The sequence below is a fragment of the Bombus vancouverensis genome, chromosome 2 (assembly GCF_051014615.1).
Source record: "Bombus vancouverensis nearcticus chromosome 2, iyBomVanc1_principal, whole genome shotgun sequence".
NCBI classification, from domain to species: Eukaryota; Metazoa; Arthropoda; class Insecta; order Hymenoptera; family Apidae; genus Bombus; species Bombus vancouverensis.
The window spans coordinates 21,726,484-21,745,682 of NC_134912.1; the positions used below are offsets into that span (position 1 = coordinate 21,726,484).

The 19,199-nt window shown below is 32.7% G+C and overlaps 3 protein-coding genes across 6 annotated transcripts in view; all 3 read right to left on the bottom strand.

Moving 5' to 3' along the window:
• LOC117162255 (dynein axonemal heavy chain 1-like) overlaps window positions 1–6,748 on the bottom strand; it is a 56,308-nt gene extending 49,560 nt beyond the window's left edge. Inside the window, exons 1-9 of the mRNA XM_076627856.1 lie at window positions 6,016–6,748; window positions 4,906–5,170; window positions 4,645–4,832; window positions 3,913–4,187; window positions 3,241–3,570; window positions 3,029–3,152; window positions 2,435–2,605; window positions 1,721–2,068; window positions 610–825 (exon numbers count right to left, since the gene is read on the bottom strand). Coding sequence (XP_076483971.1) covers window positions 610–825; window positions 1,721–2,068; window positions 2,435–2,605; window positions 3,029–3,152; window positions 3,241–3,570; window positions 3,913–4,187; window positions 4,645–4,832; window positions 4,906–4,957 — 1,704 coding nt within the window. The 5' untranslated portion in view covers window positions 4,958–5,170; window positions 6,016–6,748. The remainder of the gene's footprint in view (window positions 1–609; window positions 826–1,720; window positions 2,069–2,434; window positions 2,606–3,028; window positions 3,153–3,240; window positions 3,571–3,912; window positions 4,188–4,644; window positions 4,833–4,905; window positions 5,171–6,015) is intronic.
• Window positions 6,749–7,285: 537 nt separating this feature from the next.
• On the bottom strand, window positions 7,286–13,251 carry LOC117162361 (uncharacterized). 4 transcript variants are annotated; one of them, XM_033344229.2, is made up of 3 exons: window positions 12,895–13,251; window positions 11,339–12,483; window positions 7,286–11,201 (listed from the first exon to the last, which is right to left on the bottom strand). In XM_033344229.2, the coding sequence occupies exons 2-3, from the start codon at window positions 12,200–12,202 to the stop codon at window positions 9,228–9,230; spliced, it is 2,838 nt and encodes a 945-aa protein (XP_033200120.1). In that variant the 5' UTR covers window positions 12,203–12,483; window positions 12,895–13,251; the 3' UTR covers window positions 7,286–9,227. The 4 variants fall into 4 exon arrangements, with proteins under 4 accessions (XP_033200120.1, XP_033200118.1, XP_033200119.1 ...); XM_033344227.2 differs by having other exon boundaries at window positions 12,891–13,251; XM_033344228.2 differs by having other exon boundaries at window positions 12,768–13,251.
• A 1,280-nt stretch (window positions 13,252–14,531) lies between these two features.
• Window positions 14,532–18,725, bottom strand: abo (de-etiolated protein 1 abo). Its single transcript, XM_033344232.2, has 8 exons — window positions 17,815–18,725; window positions 17,574–17,711; window positions 17,356–17,500; window positions 17,158–17,266; window positions 16,875–17,067; window positions 16,500–16,783; window positions 15,200–15,406; window positions 14,532–14,994 (listed from the first exon to the last, which is right to left on the bottom strand). Exons 1-8 carry the CDS (start codon window positions 18,220–18,222, stop codon window positions 14,811–14,813), a joined length of 1,668 nt encoding a protein of 555 aa, XP_033200123.2. The 5' UTR covers window positions 18,223–18,725; the 3' UTR covers window positions 14,532–14,810.
• Between the last annotated feature and the right edge of the window lie 474 nt (window positions 18,726–19,199).

The window sequence follows — 19,199 nt, forward strand, 5'->3', positions numbered from 1 at the left end:
CCGCAGAATTGTTTGGACAACTTGCACTTTTCAAATTTTTTCGTATTACGCCTTAATAAAGTTGTCTAATTGCCGATTGAAGTTTGACGATCAAAATAATTTCAATAATTTACCGTCTTCGATTTCCATCGAATTTAATATTTTTAACGATAGATATACGCATGACAAGAACAGGATATATCATTTAATACACTAAATAATACTCTAAAACGCGGTCCACTGTATATACTGTAGTATACCATGCCGTACTATATACTACAGATATATACTATACTATAGCAGATGATACAGGTGACAAACTTTCAAAAGTTAAGTTTAAAGTTAAGTTTTAGGCAACCGCTTGCTCCTCCCAGATAGAGAGAAATATAATACGCAAACGAAACGTTTGTCGAATGAAGTCAGTTTGTTTTGACGTAGATATATCTATGTATAGTCTATTATAGTAATCCATTAATAGTACTAGTATAGCAATAGTGTACCATTTGAGTAATGACACGGAGCACAGAATCGTTTAAAATAAACAATTTCAAAGAAAAAGGAAAAGGAAACATCTGCTTTTATCGAATGAAAAGCAATGTCGTTCGAGCGATAGAACGGAAATGCACCTACTACAAATTTGTCTGGATTTGTCGTGTAATATGCTTTCTGTTCGTCCATTTGAAGATCAATGAGGAAGATGGGATTGGCAGCAGGCTTAAATTGGGTATCGATGAGATCGTCTCCCCAAGCGAATGACTCCTCTACGTCCAAGACACACAACGCTGGTCTTTCCAAGATCTCTCCGTATAATTTGATCGAATTTTCCACCAGAACACGCAACGCATACTAGTCACAGTCCAGTATTAGCTTATAAAACTTACGATAATACCTGTATACAAAATGAATATGGTACGATAGATAGAAGTCTGTTGTGAAAAAAGTAAAGAAACACTTTTATACAACTTTCTCGTGTATTTCTCTATGCATGTGTATAAAGACATAGCGGCATAATAGCATCATTTTAAGTGAAAAAATGTTTTTACTTTGTATTTTTACTTTCATCCCTATTAACACACCCCCTTTATTTCGAATAAACTGCGACACGCACAGCTAAATTTGCACTACTAGCCAATATCCGTAGCTTATTCTCTCTCTCTCTCTCTCTCGTACGTGTACATATTTTACGTGTTACATCGAATGATCGTATAAATATTTGGCATAAAAGAGGCAAGTGTTATTTGCTTTGATAGAGTAGCCTACAGTTTAGATATTTACGATTTGGGAAAATTATGATAGAAGATATGTATATCTGTTGTTAGAGCGCAGTATCAATTTGTTAAACTTCTAGGAATATAGTCGCAATTTATCGTGCAAATGCCGTCGAAAATATGATAATACTCATCTTCGTCGTGCATATAGTATACGCATGTGCATTTACTATGTCTCTATGTGCTAAATAATGTGTCAAACTAGATTAAACACAGCCGTCAAACTTATCATTATATTATGTACATATAAGGCGATCCCTATTCGTTATTTGTTATTAATGCGCTAATCAATATCTTTTTTGTCACGGATAATTGACTCGAAAGACCCTTCAAAATGATTATCGATTAATATAAACCTACAAGTTCTTTTTTATCCAGAATTTTATCCAGTGATAATAATGAAAAAAATCAAAATAATAGAAAAATTTCATCGACTCTATCTTCTCGACCGATTACACCTGTTAAATACGTACCTGCATACAAAGAGTGGTGAGATTCATGAAACGTTTCAATTTCATCACATCGTACACCCCGTGATTCTTCTGTTCGAGATTAAACCAACCCTTTCCAAGATCCCTCAAGCACATCCTAACCGACTGCGTAATTTTTTCCAACCACGGCTCTTTCAAATACTTAATAACCGTAAGGATGGCCTGGCTTTGCAGATCCTCGAACTCTAACAGTCTTATTTGTTTGCCATAAGAAGTAGCGAATAAATTCATAGAGGATACGTACATGCATTCCGCCATGACGCACGCCATAGCTTGGTATACTTCTTCGTGAACGTACAACGTTATCCAGTGTGTACGTTGCCTCACTTTCTAAATCGAAATTCATTATTTTTATGCTTGAGACTCGAAATTGTGAACTCGATAAACGTATATTCTCTAACGATCTTTACGATCCAGAAAATGTTTAATTATAATTCAATGAGAATACATTTTACTCGACGATATTTTACCCCCTTGACAAATTAAGACATCTCTATAGAGACGTCTTATGCAAATCTTTTCCTTTTTTTTCTTTTTCTTTTTTCTTTTTCCTTTCTTTTTTTTTTTTTTTTTTTTTTTTACTTTTTTTATGTAGATGGCTTAATTCGACATGGAACGTGTTTAAAACGAAGGCCGGTAAAATAATGTTCTCGCAGAAACATTATTATCGATGTAATACATACGAAGTGATATTACCAGAAAATTCGTCATGCCTGTATCGATCTTGCCCTTTTTTGGCACCCTTGTGGCTTCGATATCGGGCATCCACGTGACGAATTTAAACATTTCCGGATTTCGCTGTATCATCTGCCTCCACGTAAGATCGCACATGGTCCGCTGGTAATCCAGACAAATTTCTTCCATCAGCTAGAAAACGTAGCGATTACCGTCAAATATAGTAGCTACATAATGGAAATATTCTAGAAAACGAAATGTACGCAGTCTATTTGCAAAATACGTGGAAGAAGAAAATTGAGTTGTTCGATATTAGGAATATCAAATCCGTCAAAATTTCGGATTACAGATCCCTTGTACGATCACTGCAAACATACGTGTGCCTTTTTCACAAAAGCTGGTATCGACCGTGTAACAGGTATATGGAAAAACAGCGTGGAAAAAATCCAAGGAAATGTGCGAGAAAACAAGGTATCGTCTATACTGAATGTATAAATATTAACTTTAAACTTTTGATTTTTTTTTATTATTACGTTGTAAATATATACTGCTCCTTGTATATTTTGCGTAAGTATATTGAAATATATTGAAATCTGAATGAAATCTTTTACGTACCAATGTTACATATTTGTGCTTATATCTGGAATTACTCGTAGCCAAACGAACGATCGTTTCTTTTTCTTCTTCGTTCAACGTTTTCATGCCTTCCATTAGCATACAATCCAAATAAAAATGATACCTACGTAAGCGTGTTTAATAGCGTTAAAAGTATTCACGGGTCAGATAAATTTACAATTTTTAATAAAAAATTTAAAACTTCTCGGTACTTTATAGAAGCTTCGGCAATTCGTCTATGTTTAATGGCCGCCGCCACTCTCTTCGCATAGATTCTTGGATCTTCGGCGAACAGACGAATGTAAATCCTCGGTATCTTAAAGTTGCGCTTTCTACCGTCAAGCGTGAGCACAGTCCACAATTTCCTCTCGCGATCATAGTGAGTAACAGCAGCGTTGGTCCAAGCGAACAGCTTGTTCAACTGATTGTCCTCGAGGGAAAACATTTCGTCCTCGGATCGGAATCTTGGCACAAAAACGGTAGCCGGTAGCGGATAATGCGTTCCATCGATCACCCCAAGATTTATCCAATCTTCTACCGTCCTGCAATTGCATTTCGCCTCTTTTTTTAATACTTTTCACTTATACAAATCTTCCTTTCATTTTAACACATCAATATCTTTTATTTAATTTTTAACATTTTCCTCTCGATATTGCGATATTACCTTTACCACCGTATGTATTTTCATAGTAGCCTGAACCTAACCTAAAACATAGTAGCCCGTGTCCCCTCCCTACTTATGTTTTATAAATAAAACGTAAAAGTATAAAACAACTGCCTTTAAATATCTCGTCGACGCAAAAACATCTATTAAAATTGATCTATTTAAAATTGTAATTTTAACTTGTGCATGTTAAGAGCATTAAACTTTGTTAATAGCGCACCTACAGTCGTATTCTTCATCGTCAAAAATTTCCAAAGGAAGAAAATGCGCCGTACTGAACAAACCGTATGTCTCTTCGTAAGTTAGTAGCGGCAATGTGGCAGACGGGGGTAACATTTGCTTCGGTGAAACTCCAATTTCCTCCAAAACATCCTGGATTTTCAAATTCCTGTACAATCTGCGTCTCCTCTCCATCTCGACGTTTCGTGGAATTCGCTTGGGCTCCACATTTTGCTGCATTTGTACTTTCGGGACAAACGTCTCCGCCGGAAACGTCTATTTCACAAATGTTTCTTTGCTTGTTTATCTTTTAACCAACTAGAGTCCATGATAATAGTGGTTAGGATAAATTATATGCAAATGTAAATGTGAATAATGATAAGCGAAATCAACGAGGATCAATCCTCTAGAATCTAGAAATTCCTTCCTAAATTGTTGTTACAGCTTTCATTTCTGGGAAATACGGAATAAGTGGAAAGATTTCATTGAGATAGCTTTGCATTGTAGCTCCCGTGTTGTAACTTTTATGATTATTTACGTTTCTTAACAGAGATATTATCTGTTCCGCGTAATTTCCTCCTTCGAAGAAAATCAAGATTCGGTTCTTCAAACTTCAAAGAATTGTGTTATCGATATAGAGTCGAACGAATACTTTTTCGTGTTATCTCGCTAGCACGTCGATAATTCATTATCGAGCATTCTGCAATCTCCCCTATTAGTTTCTGTTGCTTACGATTGATCGATCTTCTGGAAAGCTCATCCATCTTTTAGCTTCGCCCAGGATATTATACGTTTCTTGATCCTGTAATTGTCTGACTCGAGCACTGTGATGCTCGGTGGAAACTTGCCAGGCGAGTTTCGTTCTTCTTGGCGCAGTCGCCAAAAGCACCACTTCCGGTTTCACAGCATGTTCCACGGTTCCTGTACGCACCGCCTGATTATTTTCACTGAATTTCTCAAATATTTTCATCGATTAATCGTTAATCACACCTACCCGTCACGATCTCCGAGTAATAACCCCTTCTTTTAATATTCTGTTCGTCCATAGTTTTACTTTTCTTATTATCTATTTTACATTTAAGAAACAAGTTTTAACGTTACAACTTATGTAAACGTCAACTTTTCAAATATTAGAACAGTAAATCGTGTATTGCTCAGTTGGCATTAAAAGTCACCACATAGATAACCTCAATTTCAGACTTTAGATGCGATTTCAGCGTGAACTTGTCCATTATGTCACCCATCTTTTTTTTCTTTAACTATTGATTTCAAGAATGTTCGATATATACATATATATATGTCTATATATATGTCTATATATATATATATATATGTCTATATATATATATATATCTATGTCTATATATATATACATATATATATATAGATATAGATATAGATATATAGATTCAATAAATCTTCTCCGACATTATTTAATTTGTGTATATCGTTTGTTAACAATTAGTAAAAATCGGAATTACTATGCTCATTAAATTTCAACTATAACAGGTCAAATTTATCTTTGCGAATAAAATCATTGACTAAACATACAGGATAAAGCTGACATTATGCGAAATAGATATTCGGTGTCCCCTCACGTTTTAAAACGCCGACCTCGTGAAAAATCAGAGTGTTTCCTACGCGCTCTACGATTTATAATCGTACGACGATCGTAATTGTCGTGCATAGTCCGTTTGATCGAACAAAGCTTTACTGCTTCGTACTCGTTCTTTAATCGCTTTCGTACTCGATTAAGTAAACTTCTGGTCGTTCAACTTCTCGAACTCGTTTATCTGAACGCGAACTACTCTAAATATTATATGAACAAAAAATCATAAGCAGCAAGGACGTAAGTAGTCGTCGCACCACTGGTTCAAATAGACGAAACCCTACCGGATAATCTGTAATTATTACAAATTGAAATATTATATATACGTCAGTTCTTTCCCCTTTAGAATGGGTGATCATTCTAGTTGACCAGTATAAAATTTTTCTCATAAACCGGCATTTAATATTTAAAGTGACGCTAACACGCTTCTAAATCAAAAAATACAAAAATTGTAAAAATAATTATTGTAATAAATTGTTGGAGGCGTCGACTTACCATACAAATCTTTAAATTATTAAGTATGATTCTGTTATAATGAAAAGATCACTTCTCATCACATCGGCAAAAATCATCACCTTCGGCTAACCTATGTCACCGGGTATAAGTGCATATAATGTATAAGGAACATCCGACTGGCACTCGCGCGCGAGCTTAACTCTTATTGTTAGTTAAGTGGTACGGACGTGCGTCTCTTTGTCAGTACATAACTCATTTACAAATTACAGTGCGATTCTTTTCATTATCAGTGATTATCCAATGATTTCTCCATCGATTCTTCCTTCGTTATCGATTCGTATTCGACACATTGATCGGAAAATTGAGCGAACGATCGTCGCCGAAAGATCACTCCCTCGACGATTTCCATGATTTTCGAATATATTTCGACCCTATGATCGACCCTAATCTTCGAGATATTCGGAAAACACTGCCGATACCACTACAGCGAATTCTGCCTATAATTCTACGTCCGTTGCAGCAGCGTATGCGTTAGCATTGAATTGAGAATCGAGATCGAGATCGAGATCGAGAGACGGGCTCTCGAGATTTCGTGCATTCTCAAGTAGCACGTCCGATTCACACAGCCTCCGTAACATTATGATTTTTAGAAAATGGTCAAAACAGGGTTGCCATAATCATAAATATATTCAACTAGCTATAAGTACGGGTTATCATTTATTTGAGAAATCGTGAAAGAAATTATTTTCATCGTTGCTCTGCGTATTAACGAAATATTATTTGTCATCCAGAAAGGAGAATAAAAATAGTATAAAGTACGATAGAAAAATAATGCAACATCAAATACAGGTAAATAAACATAAAAATTTTTATTTTAAATACTTTAATTTATTAACTATAGATGGTCGACAAGTTGTAAATCATATCAATAATATAACAATGTTACTATATACCATGCTTCAAAAAAAATGGCCTGATTGAAAGTATCACGTAAATCTTTTTAAGCGGTTAAGTTTAACTTAGTTGAGATTTCTAACATAATTGTGTCGCATGAAAATATCAACAACGTTAATGATGCAACGAATTTTCATCTTAGAACAATAAGAAAATTGCGATAATAATACAATGGGAAAAATGACGAATGATGTTGCAAGATAGATGTAAACTGTAAACGAAGGTGAAACTTTTAAAACTTTTCTTAAAGGTTTCTCAGCAGGCAGATTAAGATTTCAACTAGAAGCAAATTAATCTTGCAACAGCGATTGCTAATCGATTTTGTGAGGTGAAAAAAGAAAGAAAAATACTGATATTACTTACTATAGATTTTATTGTTATTACTCCTTACTTTATTTATTTTTCATTCAGTTTCAACGTGGTATTCAAACAATTCATTTGAAATGCGAGATTATAAAAAATCTTGACCTAAGACATTACATCGAAGTCACCTTATGATCAAATAACTCAACATTGAGATGCCAAGCGCAGATAAACATAACTTACGTATTTATATAAATTGTCATTAAAATTTAATGGAAAATAGGTATAACTTACGATTATCGTCGCAAAGATGTCCGAACAGTAAACAATTCAGTCGTTTATTATTTCTAATCCAAAAGTCAGTTACATTACTTGCGCGTATATAACGTTCAAAGGTTCAAAGGCGTTTATATCGATATTTATTTCAAATCTCATAGAAATAGAATTCAAGGAATAAGCTTCAAGTTCCATAAACTTTGTACGATATCGGTTGCTTTTTCATTAAAACGGCTGATACTAATTGGAAGAAATCTTACGTCAAATTTGTGCATACGCAAATGAGATTCGTACTTAAGTAGGCTAAACATCGTCCTTTACAGTTCTTTTATCATGTACAAATCACGTATATTAATTTATATTCGAAGATTTACTCGTTGAGTGTAGTTAATACTATCTTAATCTCGTTCTCACGTCGCGTGTACACATTCGAAAAGGAAGACATTATAGGGGAGAATACAAGCGAGAAACTCGAACTTAATGCACAATTGCACAATGTTCATTTCTACGTTGTATCACCATCATATATGTACTATACACAGTATCATAATGCACGCGCATATTGCCACAAAGATGAATATCTTTCAAGTTTACCCCTCGTTATTTCACTATTTATTATTATTTTATCAGTTTTATTTTATTTTCCTTACTATTACCTAGTAGTACCAGTTAATAAGATGTATTTAAAATTAGTAAGATTGTTAAAATGGGAAAGGAAGGAAAGCACGAACGAGGACAGAAAAAATAAAAAATGACAAATTCAATAAAGAAAAGGAACAGAGAAAAGGAAAGAAATATATATACTAGCGTTAATGTCAATTTCGAGATGTCGTTATAACAACTGTCGTACTTAGCTTAATTAATACATTGTCTTGCACCCTTAACATAAGCAAATATTGTAACAATTACTGATATCGTGCATTGTCAATATAAAATGTGACGTTTTATAAGATACTATATTATATTTATCCGAAACGATGAATCGAACAAATGATTTAACGAAAATAAACGAAATTTGTACGAGACTAATGTTGCAGATATTAGAGAAACAACTAACAAGGATAAGAAGGAGATCCTACTTATTTCTATACTGTATTACTTTACATATACATATATCATTATTAACAACATATCCGAGAAATACATATATGTAATAATAAAGGATATATTAGAATAGGTTATCATATAAAAGCAAGTAAAATTTCGAAAACAAAGGGTCATAGAATCAATATAAATAATTCAATTTCAATTCACATAATAATATAGAAACGTGTAACACGGCTGTGTACTATTATCATAGGTTGACACTTTTCTGATACACAGTGCACGCGTTCGATTCCACGATATAACACGAGCGCTTCTAATAAATGTATATCCAATAGTAAACTAATTACATATACCTATATAGATGATGTACGCGATGCAGCTCGTATGATGTTACACACTAGAAATTTTATAGAACGAAAAACAAAGATCATATTACAGATAATGATTGAATTGAACCGAACAAAGTTTTAAGATTTAGTTAAATGTACACTTTCTAGTTACAAAAATAATTCTGCAAGGTTCTCAAACGCTTCTTGTACAAAATGTTTATAAGCTGGTTTCAACGTACACGTTATGTAATGATCGTAAGCATGAATCGTTACAGTTGCACTTACCAGTAGGCTACATTTAAAAACGTATCGTATAGAATCGTTTCATCAACTCGATTATTATTAATCATGCGCGGATCTATCTTCGATGAAACATGACTTCTCTTCATCGCCAAATATTGATCCATCGTCCGATAACTCGTTCGTATCGACTACCAATTCTTGTTTCCTTTTATTTCGATTCTTTTTATGTGATCGTTTGATAGAAGTTTCCTGTAACAACTTCATATAAGCTTTCGTCTTTAAATAATTCGGTGGTGTCACGGTCGTTGATATATTTTCCGCGCTGGTACTTGGACAATTCTGATTATCATCAGTCGTATGGTTCATCAAATTTTCCACGTTATTGACCGATTTGTCGTACATCGGCTTATTTATCACATCATCAACGATAACGCAATCATTTGAAAATTCTAATGGATTATACATTTCATTCGCAACACTTTCTAATGATGTCTCATGTTTCTCATCTATGGAATGGTTATTTTTCATTGCATTGAACATTTTTCGTGAGCTGTTTCCACGTTTATTCTTTTTGTGAGATTTTTTAATGGAATCCAGATTAGGATACAATTCTGTAGTTGACATATTTCTTGGAGTCAATCTGCCCGTTACATCGTTCGAATCGCAATTCGAATCGTATACCTCCTCTACATTTCCATTGTCACCATTGTCATCGGACTTTGTTATTATATCATCTTTTTCTAACTTTACGCAACTATTCGGAAAATTTAGTACAGGTGTTAAACACCGTGAAAAGCTAATGCTCCCCGCAGTGTCATCCGAACGCTCATTTTTTTCAGATGCTAAATCGTAAAAATGCGTATATTCCTTAACAACTGTAAATGCAAATAATGATCTTTTCCTTTTAAGAGGCGTGAAAATTTTAAATTCTTCTTTCGATGTATCCAATTCTTGTAGTTCGAAATCATACGACACATTTTTCTCATGATCCAGCGATATATTCTGTGGCTTCTTCCTTTTGCTCGGAGATAATTTATCCAGAGAAGAACTTAAGCTGGCAGATGCCACTAAAGATGTAGAATCCTCAATATTTCTAACAACATCTAAATCCGAAGGAAAATCTTCAATGCTGTTTTTACATTCGGATATTTCATCATTAAATGTTCGTTGCTCGTATTTGTTATTTGTTACTAAATCCATATCTTTATTGAAGTATTCTTGTCGTTTTAAAAATCCACATAATATTTTGTTATGCTTGTCCTTTTTATGGGACTTTTTGACAGAACTAAATTGCGACAATAAAAGTCTGCTAGAACTCACCTTGTCAGGAGTGGATGATCGCTCGTCTCTTGATACATCAGGATTATTCACCTCTACGGATATTTTATTTTCTTCTGTACTTTCATACTGTTCAAAGTTTTCCGAACATTTTGCATCCTCTTGTTTTTCCGTAGCATCGAGTTTATCTCGTAAAACTTTTGGACTGAACAATCTCCTTTTATTATTATCTTTAATTTTTTTATGAGACTTCTTTATGGAATCTTTACTGATTGTTTGTAAAATGTTGATACAATTCTCAGGAGTAACGGACTTCTGCGATTCTGACACAGTTTCTTTCACTGGCTCCGGGGTTACCGATCTACCAGCCAAATCGATATTTTCGTTACATAAACTACTTGCATCCATATTGCTACGATCAGAAGTGTCAGCTCTCGAAAAACTGTCCGCACTCTCCTCCAATTTTACTTTAGCATCAAATTTATCTATTTTGGGTATAACACTAGTATAATTCGACTTCCACTCAAATACCTTTTTAGATTCCTCGAAAATATGCTTCTGTTCTTCTGTGTAGTCAAAAAGTGAACCTGTATCTGACATATCATCTTCGGAGTGGCTTAATACCAATTCATTAGAACTTCTATTAGCACATTGCTCTATATCCGATCTAGAATCTTGAAACTGATCAATCTGTTTACTATATTGACTAAATCTATCTTGAAGTACGCTCTCGTTTTTTACAAAACTATCTGTAAATTGTGTTGTATAGCCATCGCTGCGCCTTGACGATCTTTCCTGTGTATAATATTACAATGTACAAATTAGTGATAACTTCGAGTTAATGCATAAACAATATAACTATTTATTTTTAATTCTTAAGAGACAAAAGCTATTAACTAAGAGAAAGATATTCTCGAGTTCTCTTTCCTTACCTTCTTGTGACTTCTTTTAATAGCACTCATACTTTCTGGAATTATACAAATTAGATTTTTTGGTGTGCACGATCTATTGTCATCTTTATCGTGAAATTCATGAAGAAGGTTCCTCGAAGTATTCATGGTAATATTATTTGTATATTTTGTTCTGCCTTTGACACGTTTTAATGACTGCGAATTGGGTGTCGCAGCGACATAAACAATGTTGTCGATGGTTTCCTTCAATCGACTACGTAGTAATGGTGTAAAACTTGTTGAATGACATGACGATTTTCTAGTATACTTCGCATTAGGTGTAGAGTAATGCAGCATCTCATGCTCCTTTGTACTTTGTTGCAATGGTGTCTCATTTTGGTTTTCGTCGATTGAATCAGAGGATGAAAATAATAAAGTACTATTTGCCGAGTCGCTAGGATTGTCATTGAGATTCAAAAATTTATTAGGAACAGACAGAGGAGAACTAAAGTTCAGGCTCAAAGATTTTCGTATACCTTTCTTCGCGTGCCTAAAACTTTTTGGACTAGGAGTTAAATTAAAATTTAATGACTTTTTGATTTTTGTTTTTCCATAATAGGAAGGACTACTATTGAAATTTAAAGCTCTCATTATCTTAGCAGATCTAGATAAATGTTTGTCTTCCTCGAAAGAACTGTTTTCTGAATTGGAATTACAGGCACTCGCATCAAAATTCAAGGATCGACTCAGCCTGTACTTAGCAAGACGTTTGCTTTTATGTGGAACTGATCTACTACATGTTATATATCTATGTTTAAATGAGAAATCGTTCTTTTCTAGAGGGCTCCATGCTATAAAGCATCTCTGATCCATCTCGTAATTCTCTGTAGTCTTATCAATATTCATTTTTGCAACAGCCGTACAATCATCAAACGTAATTACATTCGATATGTTTTAAACATAAAGATTAGCATGTAAATATATATAGAGAAAAGTTCTTTCATTCACAACCCCATATGGTTATAAATTTCTATTTCTACATATGTGTAGACAAATAGTAATAACTACTAGGAAATATCAATATTAAATCGATATTTAAATTATTTCATGACACGTTTTAACCATTACGAATGATTTGTCCAAGCGCGATTTTCTTCCAAAATACAGATAATCTCCATTCTATGACACTGCAACAAAACAAAAAGTTAGATATTTAAGATGCAATATAAATTTTGAAATGCTATATACTGTTCATTTTAAAAGTAATAATGTTCTATTCGTACAATATTTTGCATAGTAATTCTTTTAAATTCCAGTTAATTTCTAAAGTTTAAGCTCAAAGTTAGTTGAAATTAGATCTTTATATATTTTTCCGTCATCTTAGAATATGGTATATGTATATGTATATGTAACTTGTGTTCCGATCGACGCACATACCATATATAATAATACAATACAATATAATACGTACGTGCAAATAACCCTCAGAATATAATTTTCAATTACAATATATACAATGCATCAATACAAATGCACCATGTATTAATTACATATATCATAATTACAAAACGAGTACCAACTTTACAGAAATTACCTACAGAGTTTTAAGTTACGTGTTTGGGGTCAAAGTAACATAAACTGGCCGTCTTCGTATAGAAAGATCATAAATTATCGAAAATCGATTCTTCCTTTACCACATCTTTCTCTTCTTTATGTATTGAACCATATATACGCGAAAATCCAAAATTCTATTTATTCGATTACAAATATGCATATAAAAGACATCAAGTGTAACTATCAAGCACTTCACTTTATACAAAATCCAGCATGGCTTCGTATGTCTTCTTCAAGCATTTCAATACGTCCCCCTTTAGAATCGGTACAGCATCATAGTATAGCGTACAGAATAGATGGCGCTGTATATTTCCCATTAATTGCTCTACTCTACTTCCTATTTATTTTACCTTAGATACGTCAGATTATATCAAACAACATCAGATATTAAAATTGTCTATACGAAAATATTTATTTAAAGAATTTATATGGTAATATGTGTAATTGTGAATGTGATACTAACAGAGAAAAAGAAAGGATACTTGGGTATGGTATCTTTACGATATAAAAAGAACGTTTTTACCATATCAGATTTAGCGAATTGAAGAACGCGTACCATTGCAATTCGATCGTATCAGATATACATACGCATTAAGTAAATTTACCAAAGTAAAGTGGGCATTATAAATTTTAATATGAGCTTTATTACGACCTTGTACTCGATAATGACGTAACTAGCTGGCTGTAAAAAGTCAATTTGTTTATAGTTTGCCAGAGGATCATGGTAGCGGGACGAGATCCAATACTCGGCAGACCAACATATTTTGTTAATACTAATCGAACTCGATAATAGGGCATAATTACATTTTTTGTACCCCATGACGTAGATATAAAGCCATAAAAACGAACCGAAAGCTGCTGTATTTAACCATATAGCGGCTGGTTGTGTTTCGGCAGGACAGTGTTAAAATTCGTTTGTAAGATTCGTTTGTAATATAATTACTTTTGGTCTCCGGCCTTCGGCATGATAACAGGTGAAACTGTTTTGTTTATACGTATAATCAGCCTTCACCTCGTCTTTCGATGACATAATTCAAGCATATACACTGGCACTATTCAAGTATGCTTGTATAATAAATTTGTGCGTGTATAATAACGCTCAAGTATGCAGTTACATGTGTACTCGGCTGAAGTGTACACGCACAATTTTGTAGGTAATTTTATTCAAATAAAAAGACTTCAAATTTGAATGTGAAATTATATCCATGAAAATATAAAATATATTTGACCCTATTAATTCAAATACGCATTGAATAGTTGATTGCATTCTAAACGGTATAACAATTTCTAAAAATATTAAATTTTGAAGAATATAAAGTTTTACCTCTTATATTAGATTATAACAGAGAGGAAAATATCACGATGCGATTAAATACTTAGGCACATAATAAAGACTTTAACTTATTCGTTTACTTTTATTACATGTATGGTACTTTCAAATTTTTAAAATTCGTGTAACAAAAAGATTTCGACATTTAAATTTAATATCAGTCAGTATATAATAAAATATTGTAACACTAAATTACATATTTCCAAATGGCTTAATACCTTGATCATTTGAAATTGTTTCATTAATAGAAGAATGGCTGACAACAGTTTCATATAATGTATGCGTAACTCGTGAAAGTTATATAACGTATATTTATTATACTGAGGATTATAGAACATAGAATGTTATATCCAAGATTATACGAAGCTCCACTGTTAATGAAGTGTAAGGGAAGTATCAACGAAGTACAAAATCCAATTAATCGTACTTTCGTAATAAAATTATTTACATATACATCAACTTTTTTTTAATAATTCTTCAGTTCGGAAAAGTTAAGATTATTATTGAAACTGTACAATGAGATCGTATTCATCGGAAAAATGTAATACGTTGAAATACTTCGATGAAAAGTTAAACGTGCCTAACATGAAAACTGACGATGTATTCTGCGTTTGTTCGTTGAACAGAAATAGCAAATGGATCTGTTGGATGGAAGGTAAATGCAACTAGTCGTCTCGCAGCTGTAGGTGTTGTACGACCTAACATTCCCGCATACATTCGAAATTTTAAAAGACCAGAATCACGAGCGTAAAACCTTTAAAAATAATGTAACAGCATTAATAGCATTAAATAATTGGCGTTTAAGTATCAATTATCATTACAAAAAGAACAACATATTAACATATATATACGTGAAAGTAATTTTAATAACCCTTGGCAATTTTTCATATGAAATTTATACATTTCATAGATTTAGCAAGTAATTCCCAGAAATATCAAAAGTCAAATGGAAACTATACCGTATAGGGTGTTCGCCACAAGCTTTGGGACGCTCCATCATAGATACCCATTTGTCATCGTAACAAAATAGGGATAAGTCAAGGTACGGAGAACTAGAGTAGGATTGAGCGCATATAGGCAATTGAGCAAGTAATCTTTTCGTAGCTTCTGTAACACCACCGTATCTGGCACTTATTATTGTTTGTTTAAATCTCTGTTGTAACAATCTGTAATAAAATTATGGATTAATACTATTTTTTAAATATTTTTGAAAACTGTGTGGTATTTTTGCACACCACTGGCGCATTTCCTTATCAGTAATTGCTCGAACTTGGTCACGCTGGATGCGACGTCCAAAAGGACAGGCAATAAGAATGAAAACGATACTATCTGTAAAAAATGAAATTTATATAACTCCCTTTTTTTTCTCACAACATAGAAAGTGTTAATGATCCAGCGACATTTTTCTAACTAATATAATATAATATATATAATATAAAACCATAAATAAGTCATAAATCGAATTATTTAAAGAATTATTGATAGTTAAATAGGAATAGATGAGAAGATAGTTATTTGAACATTTGAAAGTACAATAGCGTTTCCCAAAAAAATAACCAAGTGAAGATTGAAACGTCGAGTTATATAGCGTGTCATCCATAATTTGATTGCAACTGATTTTTTTATCCTGTGCAAATTAAACAAACTATTTCTTCTGTTTTTGCATATATGCGCAGATAGGTTTATATTTTTATAATTTTTAGCACAGCGAATCCTCAAATTTTCCTCATTCAAAAATTCTGGTAGTTCTAATCCTAAAAGTGAAGTTCGACTTTGGTCAGTTTAATTGAAATCAGAAAAATCTCGCCAAATTATTAACAATTCTTACATTGTAATGAAATAAAAATTATAAAAATTTCACTTTTCACGTATCAAAATGACGGCACACCATTTGTTGCTTTAAGCATCAAAGCGCTAGTGTTCTGGTGTTAACTCACATGAGTGACGCCAATTGCCGAGAGTTGTCACATTATGTGAAACACCTTGAATCGTACTTTGAAACATTACTATATTTGATTGATAATTACGTTGAGTGTCCCTAAATTATATGACTAAAGTATATGTGTATGCGAAAGGGAATGTTCAGTTCTTTGGGCGTTCGAACAACAAGAATTGAACATTGGCGTCCGAAATAAAATATTTCCATATTTCGAAAATGATGAAAAATCTATGTGTATACACACACACACACACATTTAATCTTGTTTCACAATACTGGGATATCCTGTATATTACACTGTACTCTCGTGAATATTATACCTTGCATATATATTGTTAGATGGAGAACACATATACTGACAATCACCACTCATTCTAGCATTCCTGAAGAAATCACTGAAGTTTTCAAATTGTGTTAATAATTGTGTGGATGTGTTATCATATGCAGCTAATATTTTAGCAGTGACCATATCATAAACTACCAGAAGTGCAGGTTGTACATTAGGTTCGTTTGCTTGAAGCGTCGCCACTTCTTCACTTGCGAATCTCACAAGAACATGATTTGTATCTAATAACTGCATTTTCCACATTCGTAATGCGTTTAACTGAAACATTAATTTATTATGATAACATATATTCAGAGCACCATTATGCTTAAGATTTTTATAATAAACGTATTCAAATTTTATACAATACTTGGTCAAAATATTGATAAAAACGTCTCAACTCATATGGATCCTTTGTTGTATCGCTAATATACGCCGCCCTTTTGTACAAATAAACTAATAATTTATGTTTAAGACAGTTTATTGTGACATCTCTAAACGGACGACAGTTCACTCCTGGACATGCACTTCTGACCAAATACGCATCATCCTCTAAACAAAACCTGTTTCCAAACAAAGTCAGTTACTGATAATGCAACAATAGTTACTAAAATAAATATAAAACAAAAAATGTCTTTTTATAGAAGTGGTACCTTCCTATTGTTCTAACATTGATAAACATTCCATCAAGGATTTGAAATATATGAATGGTTTGATGTTGTACAGACAGTACTGCCAATATATCTTTATAAAGATAAAGACCTACATAAATAAAAATGTTTGTTGATTGATTTGAATAAATGAAATAGACACGTTATTCGTGAGCAATATTTAATTAAGATTATGCTTGCCTTGATTATGAGACAAATATATTTTATCTACTTTAAAATGTCTAGTATCACACAATTTCCCTCCGTGTAAATCGACAAGGTGTAAGCTATAATCTTCAAGAGGTGATCTAGGATTTGGAGTCAGCGCTTCATTGTTAGAATAAATCTTAAAGAATAAAATTTAATATTATCAATCCTTAATAATTTAAGAACTAATAGCCATATGATAACATCTTTACCTGATAAAAATGTGGTCTCAATTCATCTGGAATATGTGCAGCTGAACCAACAATTACATACCGGCCATCGTCTGTAAATAAACTGCATTCTCTGTTCAACTGTTCATTACTTTGAACCACATTAACAATCCATTTAGCCTATAAATATTGTAATAAATCTTGTTATTTATTTTAGTTAATAAAAATTGATCATTCATAAATGAAGCTATGATATTAAAAGATTAAAATTAATACAATACACCTTAAAAAATCGACTAAAAATGTTCCTTCTAATTTGGAAACTACATTCGTCGTTCTTATGACCAATATATTCGCCTTCACAATTTGCTAATAAATCAGCAGCCGCAGATGCACCACGATATTCATAAACCTCTATAGAAGTTTGGTCTGCGCTAAATGCTATTAAATAACGACCATCAGGACTAAATTTCCTAAGGAAACATGGAGGTTTCTCCACATTCATAACAGTGAAATTTGGAAATACATTTTGATAAAATTGTCTAGCACAGTGTACGTGTGTTCCTGGATAAGAACAACCAAATGTTTCCCGACGTTTCAGGCGTAATACTATGTTCTGTGGACCTATTTTACGAGGTTTAATAGGGCAAGGTTCTGTCACGTATTCAATCTTTGCCTCCTTTTCAGCCATCCCTTGCGAATATTACGAACATGTATCAGATTATTCATTTCACTTGATGTACACGTACGTGTAAACTGAACAACATAAAAGTGCCTTCTATTTTTTTCTTTATAGAAATAGATCAAACCCTATTCTCTTGGTTATGTTCCATATTTCATTTAAGTTTGTAAGGATGAAAGTTTTAAGGTCGATTTTACGTTAGAAACGGAAGATAATCTTATATTTGTAACATTATTTATGTTACTAACATATTCTACTCAAAATTTAAACAATTCATATAACTTTAAATCAACATGAGTTTTCCCCCTTTCTTCTATGCGAAGCGATCTGCTATGTTAGTTTGAATACACTTTGCATCTAAATCTATCTATTTCTTTTTGCGCCTATTTTCTTACTGTACAACTTGTGTAACCATATCCTGATTTAATAACTTTTAAGATATCAACTTGTTCATTCTTTCTGTTTTTATTGTTATATTTATAATGATCACTTCATTATTTTACAGCACTTTATAGGAATTACTTTATTATCACAAAGATACTATACTCATCTATGCATAGCGCATCGTATGTATATCGCATACACGCATGCGCGTATGTGAATCACATACTGATTGACCTATACATGTATGAATTGGCATAACTTTATTAATAATATAGACAATAGATCTTCTAATATTTAGGATCGTTCGTATAAAAATAAGGAATATAGATGAAAATTGTTCAGTATTTTAATAATAATCTAATAGAATTCTCAATTTTGAATACTGCTTACTAAAAATATCTATACAACTCCTATATATACATTTAATTGCATGCAGAATATTTCTCAAATAAGATAGTCCTATTAATACTATTTGCTGATACTACTATTATCGCCATTATACTTGTATTCTATATATATATATATATAGTTTATGTTATCTGTTAAATATCTGTAACAGTTAGATTTTTTTCAACAAAAACCATTTATTTATTTTCAAGTTT

Coding starts and splice junctions, on each gene's coding strand:
- LOC117162361 (XM_033344229.2), bottom strand. CDS start 12,202: ATGAATATTGATAAGACTACAGAGAATTACGAGATGGATCAGAGATGC. Junction 11,202..11,338: donor TTAAAAGAAGTCACAAGAAG/GTAAGGAAAGAG, acceptor TATTATACACAG/GAAAGATCGTCAAGGCGCAG.
- abo (XM_033344232.2), bottom strand. CDS start 18,222: ATGGCTGAAAAGGAGGCAAAGATTGAATACGTGACAGAACCTTGCCCT. Junction 17,068..17,157: donor AATGTTAGAACAATAGGAAG/GTACCACTTCTA, acceptor GTTTGGAAACAG/GTTTTGTTTAGAGGATGATG. Junction 15,407..16,499: donor TCTAACAATATATATGCAAG/GTATAATATTCA, acceptor ATTTTATTACAG/ATTGTTACAACAGAGATTTA.